General features: G+C 41.6%; 2 protein-coding genes across 10 annotated transcripts in view; both read left to right on the top strand.

Annotated features, from left to right (window-relative positions):
• The window catches only part of LOC111872979 (zinc finger protein 62 homolog), a 25,581-nt gene extending 10,070 nt beyond the window's left edge, over positions 1-15,511 (top strand). For 4 of the 8 annotated variants that reach the window (XM_023867314.2, XM_023867317.2, XM_023867315.2 and 1 more), the window contains exon 5: positions 11,825-15,511. In XM_023867314.2, the coding sequence (XP_023723082.1) occupies positions 11,825-13,732 (1,908 nt within the window). In that variant the 3' untranslated portion in view covers positions 13,733-15,511. Of the gene's footprint in view, positions 1-3,611; positions 3,815-4,853; positions 5,142-11,824 lie in introns of those variants that run through there. The other 4 variants (XM_033754912.1, XM_033754910.1, XM_033754911.1 and 1 more) reach the window with 4 other exon arrangements.
• Positions 15,512-17,050: 1,539 nt separating this feature from the next.
• LOC111872980 (sugar transporter SWEET1) overlaps positions 17,051-18,651 on the top strand; it is a 23,639-nt gene continuing 22,038 nt past the window's right edge. Inside the window, exons 1-2 of one of the 2 annotated variants that reach the window (XM_023867320.2) lie at positions 17,051-17,179; positions 17,399-17,539. In XM_023867320.2, the coding sequence (XP_023723088.1) occupies positions 17,469-17,539 (71 nt within the window). In that variant the 5' untranslated portion in view covers positions 17,051-17,179; positions 17,399-17,468. The remainder of the gene's footprint in view (positions 17,180-17,398; positions 17,540-18,651) is intronic. The other variant, XM_023867319.2, reaches the window with a different exon arrangement.

The following is an 18,651-nucleotide window of genomic DNA, read 5'->3' on the forward strand; positions in this document are numbered from 1 at the left end:
AGTACTAAACACCCTAACAAAGAAAGACTTCCAGGATGCATTTGAAAAGTGGCAGAAACGCTGGGATCGGTGTATGCACTCCCAAGGGGACTACTTTGAAGGTGATGGTGCAGAATAAGATCTAGGTAAGATGTAATAGTTTTTATTAATATATTCTGGGAACTTTTAGATTGCACCACATATCTTCATAACATGTAGGGAGATAATTTTTTCTTAACATCGATTCCCTTGGGATAAGATGACAAGTGTATGTCTCCAAAAATTTTCTGAAGTTGTGATTATGTAATTTCTCTAATGAAATATTTGAAGAAACCATCCATTGACACAAATCCTTCGAAAATTGTGACCCATTGTTCGTTGTAGAAGAAGAAGAAGAATTAGAGGAACGGTTTTTAAACAAGAAACTTTGTCTGCTATCCATTGTACAGGGAGATCGAGAAGTCACGCACATCAAACTGAAAGTTGTTGTAAATTGTATTGCAGTTAATATAATTATATCTCCTACTGCTAGATGGTACTGTAAGAGTACTTACAACGAATAGAAACACCATCTGTCTTGTATTGGTCGTATGCAGTATAGCTTTGTTTGTTGTGTGAGAGATATTTCATTTTCCCAAGAACGAGTTTTCATTGTGGAACATTATTTTGCCAGACGTTCTTATGCACGTGTCGCAGATGAAATATCCGGATTCTGCAGTTCCTAACAATTCAACGATAACGAGAATAATCAATCGATTTTGGGAGTGTGGATCAGTTTCAGATAGGAAGAGATCTGGGAGACTGGCCGTTTTGACTGAGGTTAAACTGACTGACGTGGAGAAAATGTTGCAGCGTTCCCCTTCAGAAAGCCTTAGGAGACTGTCAGCGCAATCAGGGGTTTCATACGGAAGTGCTCAGAGAGCGATGAAGAAGAGTTACACCTTCGTGCATATCGTGTTCGCTGTGTGCAGGAACTGAAGGACCTGGATAGAGAAAAACACTTAGTGTACTGTAGATGGTTTCAGACATATGTTGGCAACCATGGAATTGAAGACTTTGATCACATTTTCTTCACTGATGAAGCGTGGTTTCACCTACGTGGCTACGTGAACAGTCAAAACAATATGATTTGGTTATCTGAAATCCACATGTGTTACATGAAAAGCCCTTGCACTGTCAGAAGATTGGTATTTTGTGTGCTGTATCACATCGTTGAATAATGGGCCCAGTTTTCTTTGAAACAACAGTGAACAGTCCAGTGTACCAAGACATCATTACATAGTTTATTGCGCTTCTTGAAGTTGATGAACGTAAGTGTTGGTTGCAGCAAGAAAGTGCCACATGTCACATATCTAATGAAACCATGCAGTTCTTGCACGAGTTCTTCGGTGACTGTCTCATTTCGAAAGGATTGTGGCCCCCGCGTTCACCCTTCCTTTTGGTGTACCTCAAAGGAATTGTCTATAAAAACAATCTGCATACCCTGGATGACCTCAAGAGGAAACGGCAGCAATTAACAGCATCAGTTTACAGGTGCTCCACAAAGTGGCCTCAAACATGGTAAAAAGAGCTCGCGCATGCATTGCTGAACAGGGAAGCCATTTCAGGCATATGTTGTAAAGACATTCAAGGCTAATGAAAGAACATACTTTAATGTTTTAAATCATATAGTTCTAAACAAAATACCTTGAAGGTGGTGGCCACTGTTTTCTGAAGTTCCCCTCTGCACGTTCCAACGTGTGCACCGGAATTTTGGCTACTTCCTGCCGAATAACATTCTTCAGCTGAAACAGGTTTGTGGGGCAATGTTTAAAAATCTGCCTTGAGGTATCCCCATAAAAAAAATCACAGGGCGTTAGATCAGGTGAGTGCACTGCCCACAGGAAGTCACCTCGAAGCAAGATGAGCCGTCCGTGGAACTTTGCCCTCAAAACTGTCATCGAAGCTCGGGCTGTGTGGGCCATGGCACCATCCTGTTGGAACCAGACGTTTCTTAGATGCATTTCTTCAAAAGCTTGTTCGAAAAAGATCTCAAAATCGACTGTCGAACTGACTCCACATTTTCTGGCATCGTAACGGTCCGTTGTCACCCTGATGATTTTTCCACCACACTCCTGGTTGTCCTAAAGTTCTCTACCCACAAAACACTCGATTTCCGGTCGGGAACTGGACCTCTGGGCTTAATTCCAAAGTGAGTATGGAACGCACGCTGTACCACCACATAGGAAAAATAGGCTTCAACAGCAAATGCACGCTGCTCACTCATCCACCTCATGTTTCCTACTGAGGGGTATTAGACGGAAACTTCCGCGACTGCTGGTTCGCCAAGCCTATCCTCACTTTTGTGCGACCTCCCCTCCCTTCACAGCGCGTCTTCACAAAAAGGAAGTTTCTGCGCCCCACTCTGTATCTTGATTCTAAACTTCATTTTCATGAACATGTTAATTTTATATTTTCACATTGTATTAAGATGGTAGGTATAATTCACTGTATCACCTTTGACTGTTCAACCCTTGGTTGCATGTTTAATTTTATACTTTACTTTAGTTAGCTCCAAAGTTGAATACGCTTCAGTAGTTTCAAACTTCGTTACATCAACTGCTGCAAACAAACTACGAAGAGCGTTCCATATATAATGCCTCCTATTTTTTTGTGTTAATATGTTACGTCTGAGCTGGATGTTGGTGGTGTTATAGTAAAGGCTGAATCTTCCCACCAATGTACTGTTAGTTTGGTTGTTGTGCAACAGATAGCGACAGCAGAGCAGTCTACCAAAAATGGCATCTGACATATAAGTGCGTACAAAACAGAGATGTGTTATTGAATTTCTCACTGCCGAACAAATTGCACCCATTGACATCCATCAACACTTGCTAAAAGTGTACGGAGATGATACAGTGGATGTCAGCATAGTGATGTGGTGGGTAGTGCGTTTCAACAGTGGCGAAAGTGAAGTGCATGACAAGCCACGCCCTGGGCGTCCCTGCTTAGCTGCCACTCCTCACAATGAACAGCACCTCGATCAGCTCAACTGTACAGATCAGTGAATAACAACCAGGGGACTGTGTGCGCGGCTTAATATTGGATGTAATGCATTGGAAACGATGTTAGGGAAGCTGGATTATCACAAAGTTTGTTCCAGGTGGGTCCCGCGGATGCTTACACAGGACCTCAAAACTCATCAAATGGAAGTCTGTCAGGACCTGTTGCACCAGTTTGAGGCTGAAGGTGACAAGTTTCTGGACAGCATCATCACCAGAGATGAGATGTGGTGTCACCACTACGAGCCAGAATCCAAAAGACAGTCCATGGAGTGGCGACATCCGGAGGTCCCCAAGAAGAAAGAAGTTCAAGCCACAGCCATCAGCAGGGAAAGTGATGTGCACGGTCTTTTGGGATAGGCGGTGTGTGATTTTGTTAGATTTCCTGGAGCCTGGTGAGACTGTAAATTAAGAACGCTACAAGATGACGCTGATTAAGCTGGTAGTCTGCATTTCCCGAGTCAGGCCAGAGAAGCAGACAACCTTTCGCTTGCAACACGATAACACTAAACCCCATACCAGTTTGCGACCACTGCACACATTGCAAAGTTTGGCTGGACTGTCCTACCACACCCACCTTATAGCCCCGATTTAGCACCTTCAGACTTCCATCTCTTTGGGCCTATGAAAGTTGGATTACATGGACATTTTCCAGACAGTGATGCTGTTATTGCAGCTGTAACAAAGTGGCTTGCCTCTGCTAGCGCAGACTTTTACAAGCACTGCATACAGGCTCTTGTTCATCGCTTGCAAAAGTGCATAATGAATGGTGGTGATTATGTGGAAAAATTACCGTAAGTAGCTGAAATCTTGCTCGATTTAACTGTGTTATTATGCTTTCTGTATCTGTTGTAATTTTCATTAGAAAAATAGGAGGCATTATATACAGAACACTCCTCATAGAACACATTCAGCAGAAGTTTACAGCTCTGTTTTAAACTTTTTTCCTCAAGTAGATTACTGTTATGATTTTGCTTTAGAACAATTGAAATTGCACACCTTGCAAAAGAGGAGATATCACCTTGATGCACTCTTCCTTATTCAAGTTTATTGTGGTTCTGTGTTTTGCCCTTCTGCTTTGGAAATTGTTGACTTTCCTATGTTCAGTGTCTGTTCTGTGAGTAAAAATTGCCCCTCTACTAGATGCGCTTCTGCTGCTAATGTTGTTTGTAGGGATGTTGATGTCTTTGGACCAAAAAACTCGTTGAAACATATTTCATACCGAATTAATTAAACTATTGTTATTATTAAATTCATTATTAATATTGTTGCGTGTTGCCTATGCAGCGCAACAAATAACTTCTCGTGGGTCTCAGATTTAGCAGATATTTATTGAGCACTCACTCCTGCACGCTCAAGTACAATTAGTATCACTTCAGCTGCATTCTGCGGCTGCTGTCTTCCAACTGTCTCTGACTGTGGCTGGATCTCAACTGTCTTGGCAAATGCCTTCAACCCATTATATAGGGGTTTTTGAACCACTTAGGGCCCCCATACACACAGTTTGGCCTCCTGTTTGGCCTGCACAGTTGAAGACTGAAAGGCAAAACTGACGTGTGTGGTGCGGCCGGCCGGCCAGTCGTTTGGACTGTTGGCCTGTAGGAAACCCATCAGTTCTGCCTGCAGGACATAGCACGTGACAGGTGGAACGTACGTGTGTGACGATACCGGCAGGCCAATCGCTCAGTTGCTGTTGCTGTCTCGTGTTCTTCAGTACTGTTTCGCGTTGTGTGTCATTTCTCGTGGTATTTTGAAACTTTGTGCTATGGCGACATGGTCAAAGGACTTTTTAATGGAATTTATTGAAGAATTTCATGGTCATTCTTGCATTAGGAAGGTCAAGAGCAGAGAATACCACAACCGTGAGATGAAAGAGAGTGCTTATTTAGCACTGACGGAAAAAATGAAAACTGTTGATCCCCAAGCCAACAAGGAAACTGTGTTGAAAAAGATCAACAGTCTACGTAGCAGTTTCAGGAAGGAACAGAAGAAAGTATTGACGGCTAAGAAATCTGGAATGAGTAGCGAAGACTGAAATTGTGGTACTACAAAGATTTGTTGTTCCTGGTAGACCAAGAAGAGGCCTTGGACAGGTTTTCAAGTCTTGTTAGTGATACGGAGGTAAGTGGTGTAATTAAAAATCAAACTTTTATTGCATGTTAACAATTATAGATTACAATGCTAAACTAAATAATTCTGTGCATGTGTACGGAATCAGAGCTTTCTGCCTGGATGTACTGTTTTTAAAAACGGAACTTTTCCCTCGTTGAAATACTCCAAAAACAACTCTCTTACAAGTTTCACATCCTGGGTAGGAAAATACCACTGCCGTCTTTCCAAATCCATAAATTGACTGCAGCTATAACCAGGCGTAACATTCCCAGTTTCAAAATCCTCATCATCCAAACACTCCAATGGTGTGTACTGATTTGGAATCTTGCTGCGCAAAAAATTATGCCATAACAATATGGTGGACGCTAGTCAAATCTATGATAGAGATGGGTTTCTGTAATACCGCAAATCTCTCCACAATGATACCAAAAACACTTTGAATCATTCGCCGAGCTCTAGACAAACAGTAGTTGAATATCTTATGGGCTGGTATGATTACTTTACAGCTGAAAGGCTTCATGCTGTCTTTCCTCAGTGGAAAGGCATCATCTGCTACAAGAACAAAAAGCATATTTCTCCCAGCAACAATTGTTTTCTCTGGCACATTCAAACTCCCGCTTTCGAGTGTCCTGTAGAAGTCTGTGCTTTGAAAAACTCCACCATCAGACACATCCATTTGATCCAAAACTGAAGTATAGTAACTTGTAATTGGCATTTGCAACCCCAAATAAAATCTGGCTGTGGAAATTTTTATAGTTAAAGAAGAATGATCCAGCCCCTGGAGGAGGCGTGATAGCCACATGTTTTCCATCCATGGCTTCTATGCAGTTGGGAAACTGCCACCGAATGTAACGTGTTTGCAATCTGGAAGAGTCACTTCTATGGAAACGCTAGAACAGACCGTTGCATAGGAAGTAACAATAACGGCACTGTAATCCCAACAGTGAGCCGTTGTGTAGAGAACATCGAATCTCCAAGGTTACGACAAATACACGAAGCGTTCCCACAGAGACAACGCAATAACAATGGGTCATTGTGTAGGAATCGCGGAACCAACAAAGCAACGTTTCCACTGCTATAACAGAGGGTTCATTTGCCTAGCAGCGGCCGAGGGGATAAATAGCCCAGCTTCGACAAGAAGCAGTCAGTCTTGGAATATCCACCACAGAAGAGAGTGCTATAAACCGCCAGAGAAGGCAGTCCAGTATCGCCGAGATATTGTAAGCAGTATTTGTAACACTGCAAGTGGTAGTGATTGTAAGGTGTGGGCGAGCGGAATAAATTCGCTATATCAAATACCACGGCGTAAACTTATATGTAGCGTGACACACAAAACGCGCTACACTGGTGTCAGAAGTGGGATTTGAGCTTACACACGTGACTGACAAGATTCGAACTCAAGACACGCTACACTTTTGGAGGGGGTCGGCCCCTCCACAGTGTCCAATCTTTGTTTTGTCGTAGGCTGACGGGAGATTTGGCTATACGCTTCTTTATCTCTAGTCCAGTCGTCTTCCTGTATGTCCTGTTAGATTCTTCCTTTTCCCGTCATGGCTGCTGTCTTCCACTCCATCCTCCTATACCGTTTGCGGTTTTCCTCCCTTTCCTCGGATGTAGAGGCTCTTCTACGTCTCGGCTCCTTACGCACTTGCTGCATTCCATTTTCGGCCGATATCTCCTCCCGGGCGTGTATCCTGTCGCGTTTCCCCTCAGTATGTTGTTCCTGACCCAGTTCTTTCTGGGGATCCTGTTGCGCCGTGCTACTCTGGCACGGAAGGTCGTCCCGTTGCTGGAGAATCCCAACCTCTCGTGGGGTCCACGCTTTTTCTGGGTGGTGTTCCTGAGGATATCCATCTTGGGTCGTGCCACATTCGCCCGGCGTATTGTCCTTCTGTGGTCGACGGCCAATTCCTTCTGGGATTCACGAATTACCCGCGTTGAATCTTTCGCTTTCTGGCGGCGGCGCTCCGCGGCCAGTTCGCGGTCCCTGCGCCTCTCCTTCGGTTCTCCGACCGGTATTCTCGGGACGTCATCTACGGGGACCTCTTCTTTCTGTGCCTCCATCTCTTGGCAGGCAGTCATCTCTGCGTCGCTGTCGCTCCCTCTGTTGTCGGTCATGGCGGCCGTTTCTCGCCATGCTTTCCAATCGGCCATCATCTCTTTATGTCGGGCGTCGGCCTTTCCTTCGTAAGCTGTCATTTTCTTCAGCAGAAATTCCAACATTTGCTGCATTTCCATTTTTTTGTTGCTGTTGTAGGACGCATGTTAAAAGTTTGTAAAACACTTCTGACACCAATGTAGGGTGTCTTGAGTTCGAATCTTGCTCGTCACGTGTGTAAGTTCAAATCCCACTTCTGACACCAGTGTAGCGTGTCTTGAGTTCGAATCTTGTCGGTCATGTCTGTAAGTTCAGATCCCACTTCTGACACCAGTGTAGCGTGTCTTGAGTTCGAATCTTGTCGGTCATGTCTGTAAGTTCAGATCCCACTTCTGACACCAGTGTAGCGTGTTTTGTGTGTCACACTACAAATAAATTTACGCCGTTGTTTGATATAGCGAATTTATTCCGCTCGCTCACACCTTACAATCATTGCCACTTGCAGTGTTACAAATACTGCTTGCAATATCTCGGCGATACTGGACTGCCTTCTCTGGCGGTTTATAGCAGACTCTCTTCTGCGGTGGATATTCCAAGACTGACTGCTTCTCGTGAAAGCTGGGCTATTTATCCCCTCGGCCGCTGCTAGGCAAATGAACCCTCTGTTATAGCAGTGGAAACGTTGCTTTGTTGGTTCCGCGATTCCTACACAATGACCCATTGTTATTGCGTTGTCTCTGTGGGAACGCTTCACGTATTCGTCGTAACCTTGGAGATTCGATGTTCTCTACACAACGGCTCACTGTTGGGATTACAGTGCCGCTATTGTTACTTCCTATGCAACGGTCTGTTCTAGCGTTTCCATAGAAGTGACTCTTCCAGATTGCAAACACGTTACATTCGGTGGCAGTTTCCCAACTGCATAGAAGCCACGGATGGAAAACATGTGGCTATCACGCCTCCTCCAGGGGCTGGATCATTCTTCTTTAACTATAAAAATTTCCACAGCCAGATTTTATTTGGGGTTGCAAATGCCAATTACAAGTTACTATACTTCAGTTTTGGATCAAATGGATGTGTCTGATGGTGGAGTTTTTCAAAGCACAGACTTCTACAGGACACTCGAAAGCGGGAGTTTGAATGTGCCAGAGAAAACAATTGTTGCTGGGAGAAATATGCTTTTTGTTCTTGTAGCAGATGATGCCTTTCCACTGAGGAAAGACAGCATGAAGCCTTTCAGCTGTAAAGTAATCATACCAGCCCATAAGATATTCAACTACTGTTTGTCTAGAGCTCGGCGAATGATTCAAAGTGTTTTTGGTATCATTGTGGAGAGATTTGCAGTATTACAGAAACCCATCTCTATCATAGATTTGACTTTCTTCCACTCCTCTTGCGATGTAGGGCACTGTAAACAGATGACAGAAGGCACTGAGAGGAAGAGAGACACACATACACACAGAGAGGGAGATTAACATGCTTGGGGTGTAACTATATTTTTATGTTCTGTTGTTTACAGGGCTTAGAAGAAACAGAACAAGAAATTACACAAAAGTCAGTCTCTCCAGGCATTTCAGCGCACTCCTCTGTTTCAAATCAAAATGCAGAATTAAACATCAGCACTGGTTCAGACATCTCTTCCTACGGCTGTTCATTCAAACGTATAAAGAATCTGTCTGCTAGTGATCAGATACTTGTGACAGTGGGTGATCGACTGGCTCAAGTGAAAAATGAGGACAGATTTGAGTTCTTTGCAAAAAATGTAACTGCCAAATTACGAACATTAGGAAATAACGAAAACAAAGGATTTATGCAGAGAAATTAATAAATGACACCCTTTCTGAAGCAGAGCTTCGATCACCTTCGAGATACTCTTCAATCAATACCAGTACTGGAGCATACTGTACTCTTGGCCCTTAGTCAAATATCTCTTCGGGTTCCAGCCACAATGATTGCATGGGTCACTACTAGAGAGGCGGGTCAATATTACTTTAATTCTTTAACTCCCAACTGGGCTATAGTAACTGTTGGGCATGAGAGATTTTTTTCATGTGCATACCATGACAGTTTATTTATCTTCCTGTATTTATAATGTTACCCTCGCTTTTCATATCCTATGTAGTAAAAGTAAAAATGTTCAAAGAAACTTGTTTCACTTACTTACCTTGCAATACTTCCTCAGTACTTTGTAAATTGCTTTGCAGGTCTCAGGAATCACTCTTCCCAATGATTGAGGAGAGATACGAGTAGAAAATATCAGGTCTTCAAGGGTTCTTCCATTAGCTAGATAGCAAAGCGTTGCTGTCAATCTTTCTTTCATTGGGTGTGATTGCTTTTCTCATGTTTGTATCTTCTTTTTTTATGTATGGCAAAACAATACTTAACAGTTCCAGGTAAGTACTTTCATCCATACACAGGTAGTTGCTCCAGTCTTTTGGAAAACATTTAAGTTCTTGAAGCAAATCCATGTGAGTGAAATGATTTCTTCTTTTGAACCACTCTTTGGTCCATAACTTTTGTCTCCGTTTCTTTTTTTCTTTTTACAATACACGCGCGATAGCTGCATATGCAAACACTTCATCAACTGTAGACGTTTTAACAAATAAACAAGACTGCACTGCACTCGCCAACATAGGCTGGAAGACTGACTGTGGCATGAAGCCTGCCAGTTTATCGGCGCGTGTATAGGGAAGGAAAGGGAGAGGCCAAACTGTGTGTGTATGGGGGGGCCTTAGAGAACACCATCAGTGTCCTACACTCGTTACCGCAGAAAGCCATTATTCCTGCTATTTCAACAGCCCCTTGCATAGGAAATGCATTATTTCCCGTTGTTACGTAATGCTTCTAACAGTTCATTGTAGCCTTGGAGACTCACTGTTAGAATTACCATGGAACTAACCCTTCCGGATTCCAAACACATGACAATATTAATATTATTACTGCTATTACTACTACTACTACTACTACTACTACGTGTGTAAGGCTGACAACCTACCGCCATCTTTGAACCGATTGTCTAGATAGTGTGGGACCCTCAACATCTCACAACCCTGTGGGCTTTCAAGGCCTGGTACAGGGAAAGCTTTACTTTTTTACTTTTTTATTACTACTACTATTATTGGAGGAAAGCTGCGAATATATTGAATAAGCAGTCGCGGACAGCCGACAAGGGGTGGTCCTCCAGCTTAGGGGTTGGGTGGGGGACTAACAATTCCTCACCATAAAAAATAAACTTGTTATGAAAATTCTCAAGAAGCCTGACACAGCAGTCAGTTGAGCTGTGGTATTCCAGAGTGGCAGTCATTCGGCTCCATGAGGAAGCAGGAAATCATGCTTACATGTCTTCACACAAGGCACAGTGTGATGTACTCATTACAGTGTCACACATCCGGAAGTAGTGGCTATTTTCTGACAAAAGCCAAACATTTCCATTGTCAGGGAATGTTGCATGGCATCCTTGGAGATGACTCACGTGGCTTTGTTCATGGTATCTGAGTGGCCATGCTTTTTATACTACCACGGCCAATAAGTTTGTGGACTGGCCGCAAAGCATCGTTGCAGTGCACTACAGGGGATAGGTTGAGGCATGATATGATGCCCTGTCAGTTCATCTCTTGTCACAGCAAGAGGCAGTTGTGTGCAAACAGTGTAAGCAGAACTACAACCTCTGTTGTGAACTGCAGTTAAATGCAAGTGCCGGAAATCGAAAATGTGGCAATTTGGACAATGGGCAAACATCAAGTTCTGCCAAAAACTAGACAGATCCCCTTGCGAAACGTTTGGCATAGGAAGAATTGGCTGTTGCTACATGACAACGCCTGTGCACCTTGCTCTGTTCTTGTCCAAGAGAAACTGGCAAGACAAGCGGTCATCATTTTGCCATACCCTCCGTATTCACCTGATCTCGCACCATGCGATTTCTTTCTCTTTCACCGCTTGAAAGCAAAGCTACACGGTCGTAGATTTCAGTCATCCAATGAGGTCATCAATGCCACAAGAGATGCCGTACGGGAATTTACTGCCAATATGCTTCAGCAATGTTTTCGACATCTATATCAACGTTGGCAATCTTGCATAGCAGCCAATGGCAACTATTTTTAGGACCGATGTGGATCTGTGTAAGTGTATGTGAATACCTTGTAATATGATGTGATAAAACCACATTCCACGAACTTAATGACTCTACCACATATATATACTGTTGTTTCGCGGATTTTACTGGTCCATATGCTACCTGTCTTAGTGTCATTTTTTAACTTGGTCTTTATTATTATTTCATATTAGGAGCCTGTCCCCTAATAACTGGATGCCTCTTCAGCCTTGCAAATGTGTTATTTTATTTTATTTTTCAATTTGTTGAACAGTGGCAGTGTACCTTAACTTTTATTCACTCGTAAACCAGCATACATGCTGATGGACTCAATACACACAATGACACAAAGGAGTGTGTACTGCCTCCCTCCCTCTTCTCTCCCCATCTCTCCTTTGTCACTCCCTCATGCCTACCGATTTAAGATCTCACTGCACTAGGGCTTCAAACTCGTTTCTCTTCCTACTAGGATTATTTTTCATGTTATTTCCTCTCATTTTCCAGAGTACTTTGAATGAACTTCAGCCTGTGCATGGTGAGGAGCGACAGTATTCTTGTGATGAGTGTGGTGATTCATTCAGTCAACAGCTAATTCTGAGAGCACATCAACATATGCATACTGGGGGGCAGCCATTTTGTTGCAACGTATGTAATAAGTCATTCAGTTGTAAGATTAATCTGAATACACATCAGCGCATACATACCAGGGAGTGGCCATTATTTAGATGTGATATGTGTAATAAACCATTCAGTAATCAATGTGCACTGAATGCACATCAGCGTGTACATAGTGGGGAGCGGCCATTATTTAGATGTGATATGTGTAATAGGTCATTCAGTAATCAGAGCACACTTGAGAGACATCAGCCCATGCATACTGGGGAGCGGCCATTTAGATGTGATGTATGTAATAACTCATTCGGTCATCAGAGTTCACTGAAAAGACATCAGCTCGTACATACTGGAGAGCGGCCATTTAGATGTGATATATGTAATAAGCCATTCAAGAATCAGAGTCGTCTGAAAATACATCAGCACATACATACTGGAGAGCGGCCATTTGTATGTGATGTATGTAATAAGGCATTCAGGAAGCAGGGTGCACTGAAGAAACATCAGCGCATACATACTGGAGAGCGGCCATTTAGATGTGATGTATGTAATAAGGCATTCAGTGATAAGAGTCATATGAAGACACATCAGCGCATACATACCGGGGAGCAGTCATTTGTATGTGATGTATGTAATAAGGCATTCAGGAAGCAGGGTGCACTGAAGAAACATCAGCGCATACATACTGGGGAGCGGCCATTTGTATGTGATGTATGTAATAAGGCATTCAGGAAGCCAGGTGCACTTAAGAAACATCAGCGCATACATACTGGAGAGCGGCCATTTAGATGTGATGTATGTAATAAGACATTCAAGAATCAGAGTCATCTGAAAGGACATCAGCACATACATACTGGAGAGTTGCCATTTGTATGTGATGTATGTAATAATGCATACAGGAAGCAGAGTACACTGAAGATACATCACCGCATACATACTGGGGAGCGGCCATTTGTATGTGATGTGTGTAATAAGGCATTCAGGAATCAGGATACACTGAAGAAACATCAGCGCATACATACTGGGGAGCGGCCCTTTGTATGTGATGTATGTAATAAGGCATTCAGGAAGCCAGGTGCACTTAAGAAACATCAGCGCATACATACTGGAGAGCGGCCATTTAGATGTGATGTATGTAATAAGACATTCAAGAATCAGAGTCATCTGAAAGGACATCAGCACATACATACTGGAGAGTTGCCATTTGTATGTGATGTATGTAATAATGCATACAGGAAGCAGAGTACACTGAAGATACATCACCGCATACATACTGGGGAGCGGCCATTTGTATGTGATGTGTGTAATAAGGCATTCAGGAATCAGGATACACTGAAGAAACATCAGCGCATACATACTGGGGAGCGGCCATTTGTATGTGATGTATGTAATAAGGCATTCAGGAAGCCAGGTGCACTTAAGAAACATCAGCGCATACATACTGGAGAGCGGCCATTTAGATGTGATGTATGTAATAAGACATTCAAGAATCAGAGTCATCTGAAAGGACATCAGCACATACATACTGGAGAGTTGCCATTTGTATGTGATGTATGTAATAATGCATACAGGAAGCAGAGTACACTGAAGATACATCACCGCATACATACTGGGGAGCGGCCATTTGTATGTGATGTATGTAATAATGCATACAGGAAGCAGAGTACACTGAAGATACATCACCGCATACATACTGGGGAGCGGCCATTTGTATGTGATGTATGTAATAAGGCATTCAGTGATAAGAGTCATATGAAGACACATCAGCGCATACATACTGGGGAGCAGTCATTTGTATGAGATGTATGTAATAGGGCATTCAGTCACCAGAGTAATCTGAAGTCACATGAGAGCTTACATCTTGACGTGTGCAGTAAATCACAAAGCAGTGGAGATGGGTTTAGACTAAAGGAACAATATGTAATTTGTAGCATTCCACAGTATTTCATGTTGAAATAAGACAGTTTTTCTGTGTGTTGCATGCTGCAAGATATTCTAGTTCTTTGCTGTTGCTAACCTTTCCAGCTGACTGGAAATGAACTGTGTCCCATGATATAAAATGTTACTGTGTGTCAATATCTGTTTAATTCTGATTGTGGAATGTGCACAAGACCCCATCTTTTGTGGAAATAGACATGACATGACATGACAGGACATGACATTCTCTTACAGTTATGATGTTAATTCAGCAGTGTAAGCTAGTGATTAATAGTGTGTAGTCACTGAAACTGATTGACAGCTCATAAACATAATTGTGCAGTCATAAAAAGACAAAACAGTTCCATCCAGTGTGACTGGTGAAGACTTTTCTTACTTTAGTTTTTCATACCCTTGCATGTTTCGGTCCTTAGAGGCCATCATTAGAGGGACATCAATACAGTTTGGAAAACAGCTATTACAATAGATTTTCTGAGTGTTAAAATATACATACAATGTTGATAATATACAAATGGATACAAAATCCAAAGTTTTTACAACTATCACACCTGCCTTGATATATTAAAATTTGATTTTTATTACTTAAGTTAGAATTTATAAACTGAATAGGTTCGTGTCCCTTTTCCTATTACGTCTCTTGACAGGGGCCGAATGTGTGCCGCCTGTCATTCTTGAGAAGAAGGTTCTTTGATGTCATCTGTGGTTGTTTGTGGCACACTGTGTGCAGCTTCATTTTCTCTCTCTCCTCTCTCTCCCCCCCCTTTTTTTTTCTGTGTGTTATCTATGCTCTTTCACCATCGGCTGGGAGTAAATTCTTTGATCAGTTAGTTACATATTGAGATGACTGTTATGAATTGGTCAGATGAACACAAACTATGCAGACAAAATATCATATTGTGGGATACTTGGTATAATGATTATAAAAAGCAAGTTAAATAAGGACGTGTTGATTCTGCTTGTGGAGAAATAAAATGATACATTGAATGTCATTTAAAGGATCCTGAAGACTTGGATACATCTTTTCATTGTGAATATCAGATAGCACAGTACTATGAACTAAGCGGCCTCTCCCCTCTTACAGAATACTTTAGAAAGGGGATAACGGCGCTTCCGTTCCTGGTTCATACATGCTTTCTAAATGCCTCCTCCGAGATTGAATGGGGTGTCCAAATAGCAAGTAAATAAGTAAATAACTATATTTAATATAACAAAATTAATTAAAAATTAACAGTCAAAATAGAGACCCCACTCACAGTATTCCAAAAACTGATATTAAATACAACAATATTTTCACAAAGAATACTCGCACACTGCATTACCAAAAGTCAAAAACAGCCCCCCCCCAAAAAAAAATACATGGGGCAATATAAAATACCAAGCCAGGAAAATAACCCTCGAAGAAAACCCCTATATAGAGACACTCAGTGCACCCGTCTCAAGACCTAGGGGGGTGCAAGCCCTCCGCAGCTGGAAGGAAGAAATCCAAAATGGAATTTTGACCAACACAACACTCAACAGAATTCTGCTACCTCCTTCACTGGCCACTTGTAACCGAGTGCTCTCGTCCTCCTTTTCATCGCTAGATTACTGAAAAACGCTAGAGACAGCTGGAGGGGAAGGAAATCACGTGATGGACTGGAACATTCTAGAACACTAAAGGAAGGGAAGGGGGGGGAAGGAGAAAAAACATCCGAAACCAGCCATGAATGCTAAGGATGTCTCAGAACCATGCAGATCTATGAACTGCATAATATGAACAACACACACTAACCACTGGCTCCCAACAACATGAAAGAAGAGGGATCTATTCTCTAGGAAAATGGTAACATTACGATACTTACACGATGAGCCAATGCAGCAAACAGTAGAAGAAATTTGATGAAGCATATACGTGGCCTACTACAGTAACAAACTCAAAGATACTCACGGCTTATAACATTTAGAAAGATCATTTATAAATCATTTTTAAATATCAAATTGTGGATTTAGGATCACCTGATTATTAAATTATGTTTAATCCTATTGTTTATATAAGACTTTATCACATGTGTGAATTTTATTCTTATTATATTGTATATTATTATTAATCTTAACCAAATTCTAGTCTTAGTTTTGTCTAGTTGGTGACTTCAATAGGACTACCTTGTACAAACCATTTGTAAAAATGGGATTCTTAAGGTTGCAGTTTGGTAGTAGTATGTGAGAAACTTGCAGCACCTGAAGACGGCCCATTTGAGGTCAAAACATGTACTGTGTGCTAAATAAATAATAACGTATTGTTGCGTTGATGGTAAAAATTAAATATGAAGAAAGCAGTCTTCTGGGATGTGGCACCATGTAGATGTGTGTTAACCGACGTTTCGGAGGAACGTATTGCCTCCATCTTCAGGGTAGAAGGATTGCGGATTTCTTATTTTTCCTTCTACCCTGAAGATGGAGGCGATATGTTCCTCCGAAACGTCGGTTAACACCACATCTACATGGTGCCACATCCCAGAAGACTGCTTTCTTCATAGTCACCACCATGAAAACCTCAAATCTTACAAAATTAAATATGTTCATTGTATGTATGCAACAGGATGCAAGCCTTAAAAAAAATAAAGAAATTACATTGAAAATACTTTAATTTCAAGTGGAGATTCCACTTCCATATTTTTGGAAGAATTCCCTCTTCCTCTGCAAAGTCCCTCCACCTCATCCCCTCTGCTATGTCTTACTAGCTGGTTTCCTGACATTGCCGTTTTAGAGGAGCCTGCTGCTTCCAGCCTCAGGATGAAAGGATCTGGTAGATGGGTGCGTTTTGAAGGCGTTACGTCGCAGAAGACCGTAATTTTACTACTCGCCGCCTTAAAAATATCTCACCTCAATGAACATGCTGGTTTCATAAACGGCGGAAAATGCCTTGTTCGAAGCAGTTTTTCAATTTTATTCCTTGGAATTCTGACTCGGCTGCCCTTCAAATGCAGCGCTAAATTTTAAATATCCATGGATCTCCAAAGCCGGTGAACACACTGAGTAAAATCCACAAGTACAAGTTATTGTTGATTTAACGCAGGAAACTTAACATGCTCTTGACAAATGGCCAGTAGGTTAAAATCCACAACAATGTGAAGCATAATGCCATTGTATTCTCGAAAACGGAGACCTCTGCATTAGTTGGCAGCCATGTAAATACTCTTGTTCAGTTGTGGTTGGTACTCGTTAATTTATATTTGTGCGGTTTGGTTAGGTGTTGTTTGGCTTTGAAGATTAAAATTTATGTTGGAGAAAAGTTTTAAATCTGTCATTATTAGACTCTGTTAAAATATGGTAAGCAATGTGTCGAATCTCTGATTTATTTAGCTCAATGTTTTCAAAAATAATCGTAGAGTTGCAAGTATGACACTAAAACACTGGTATAACTAATACGAGGAAAGTTTTGTGTATGTCTCTTGACACCTGTAAGGAAACATTTTTTGGATGTCTGTATGACATTGCATTTCGCATGAAGTACGGCTGGTAATATGTGTTTGGTTGGCTTGTTTCCAGCTGCTGCATCTTCATCTAACAAGAGTTCTTTTTTCTGCTAACACGAAAAATCACTGGCCGATTTTTTGCAATGGAGGGATTTAAAGACGTAGTTGCCACCTCAGCATCAATTTGTACAATACTGCAGTTTTTTACCGGAATGTAAGTACGTATTTTCATAATACGGGATTTTCTTCTGGGCAGCTGTGTATAGAGTAGAGTCATTTAACAATTTTAAATTAATGCATGTGGTTGGATTTTTCATGGCTTCATAATTTGAAATCTGAAATGTATTCAGAGTTGATGAAAATAATTTAATTCTTATTGTCAGGTAAATCTGTCTGCATCCCATATGTTTCCCATATAAGCTGGCAAATAGTTTTAATGTATACTGCATTAGTATCGAGGTTCTCTTGTGATATGGTTCAGTGGATATGAACTAGCCATCTGTTGCAGGTTAGAATCGTGAAATAATTTTTTCACATGTTATAACCTAATGATTCAGCCTCGTGAGGATAATTGAGGGATTATTTTAAGGAACTAGCAGCTCTGGTCTAGAAAACCAAGTTTAACAGCCATTGGGATCATTACACTGACCACATGACACCCTCTATCTGCCAAAGCTAGCGCTAACTTCGTTGACAAGCGGCAGTCTCTTAGTCAGTATGGTTTGCTTGTGGACTACAGGCCACAGAGTTTAGTTTTAGTTATAACCTCATGGGTAGTAGTGAGTGGAGGCTAGATAAAGACACCAGGTTGTCAGCCTAGTGGTTTGTTTCTTTTGCTGATTCATTCACTGCTCAAAAATTCCTTCCTAAACTTGTGCAGTGTTGCCAAAAATAGATGGGGATTTTGAATTTTGGATTTCAGTGTGTGATGAACATGATTGTCTTTTGGGCTATGCCACCAAGTAGTCTGGTAGATCATATTGACATTTATGAAGAATGTGCTTCGTCCAACTTCAGGGTAGAAAAGGCACTTCTATGCTGAAGATAGAGGCAACGGGTTCCTCTGAAACATTGGTACCCATCTACCAAACTACATGACAGAAGACTGTAAGCTTTATAACCACAACAGTGAGAACATTAAATCTTGCTGAGTCTGTGATGCTGATCAACACAGTTTTGCACATTTGTTATTGTAGTAGACTTACATTATTGTACTGTTGGTATAGTCTTCACACACCTCACTGGGAATAGTGTTGTGACACCAGTTATATTTATTTATTTATTTATTTATTTCATATCATATCCATGGATCATTGTACATGATCT

This window comes from Cryptotermes secundus, unplaced genomic scaffold (genome assembly GCF_002891405.2).
Source record: "Cryptotermes secundus unplaced genomic scaffold, Csec_1.0 scaffold1277, whole genome shotgun sequence".
Classification (NCBI taxonomy): Eukaryota; Metazoa; Arthropoda; class Insecta; order Blattodea; family Kalotermitidae; genus Cryptotermes; species Cryptotermes secundus.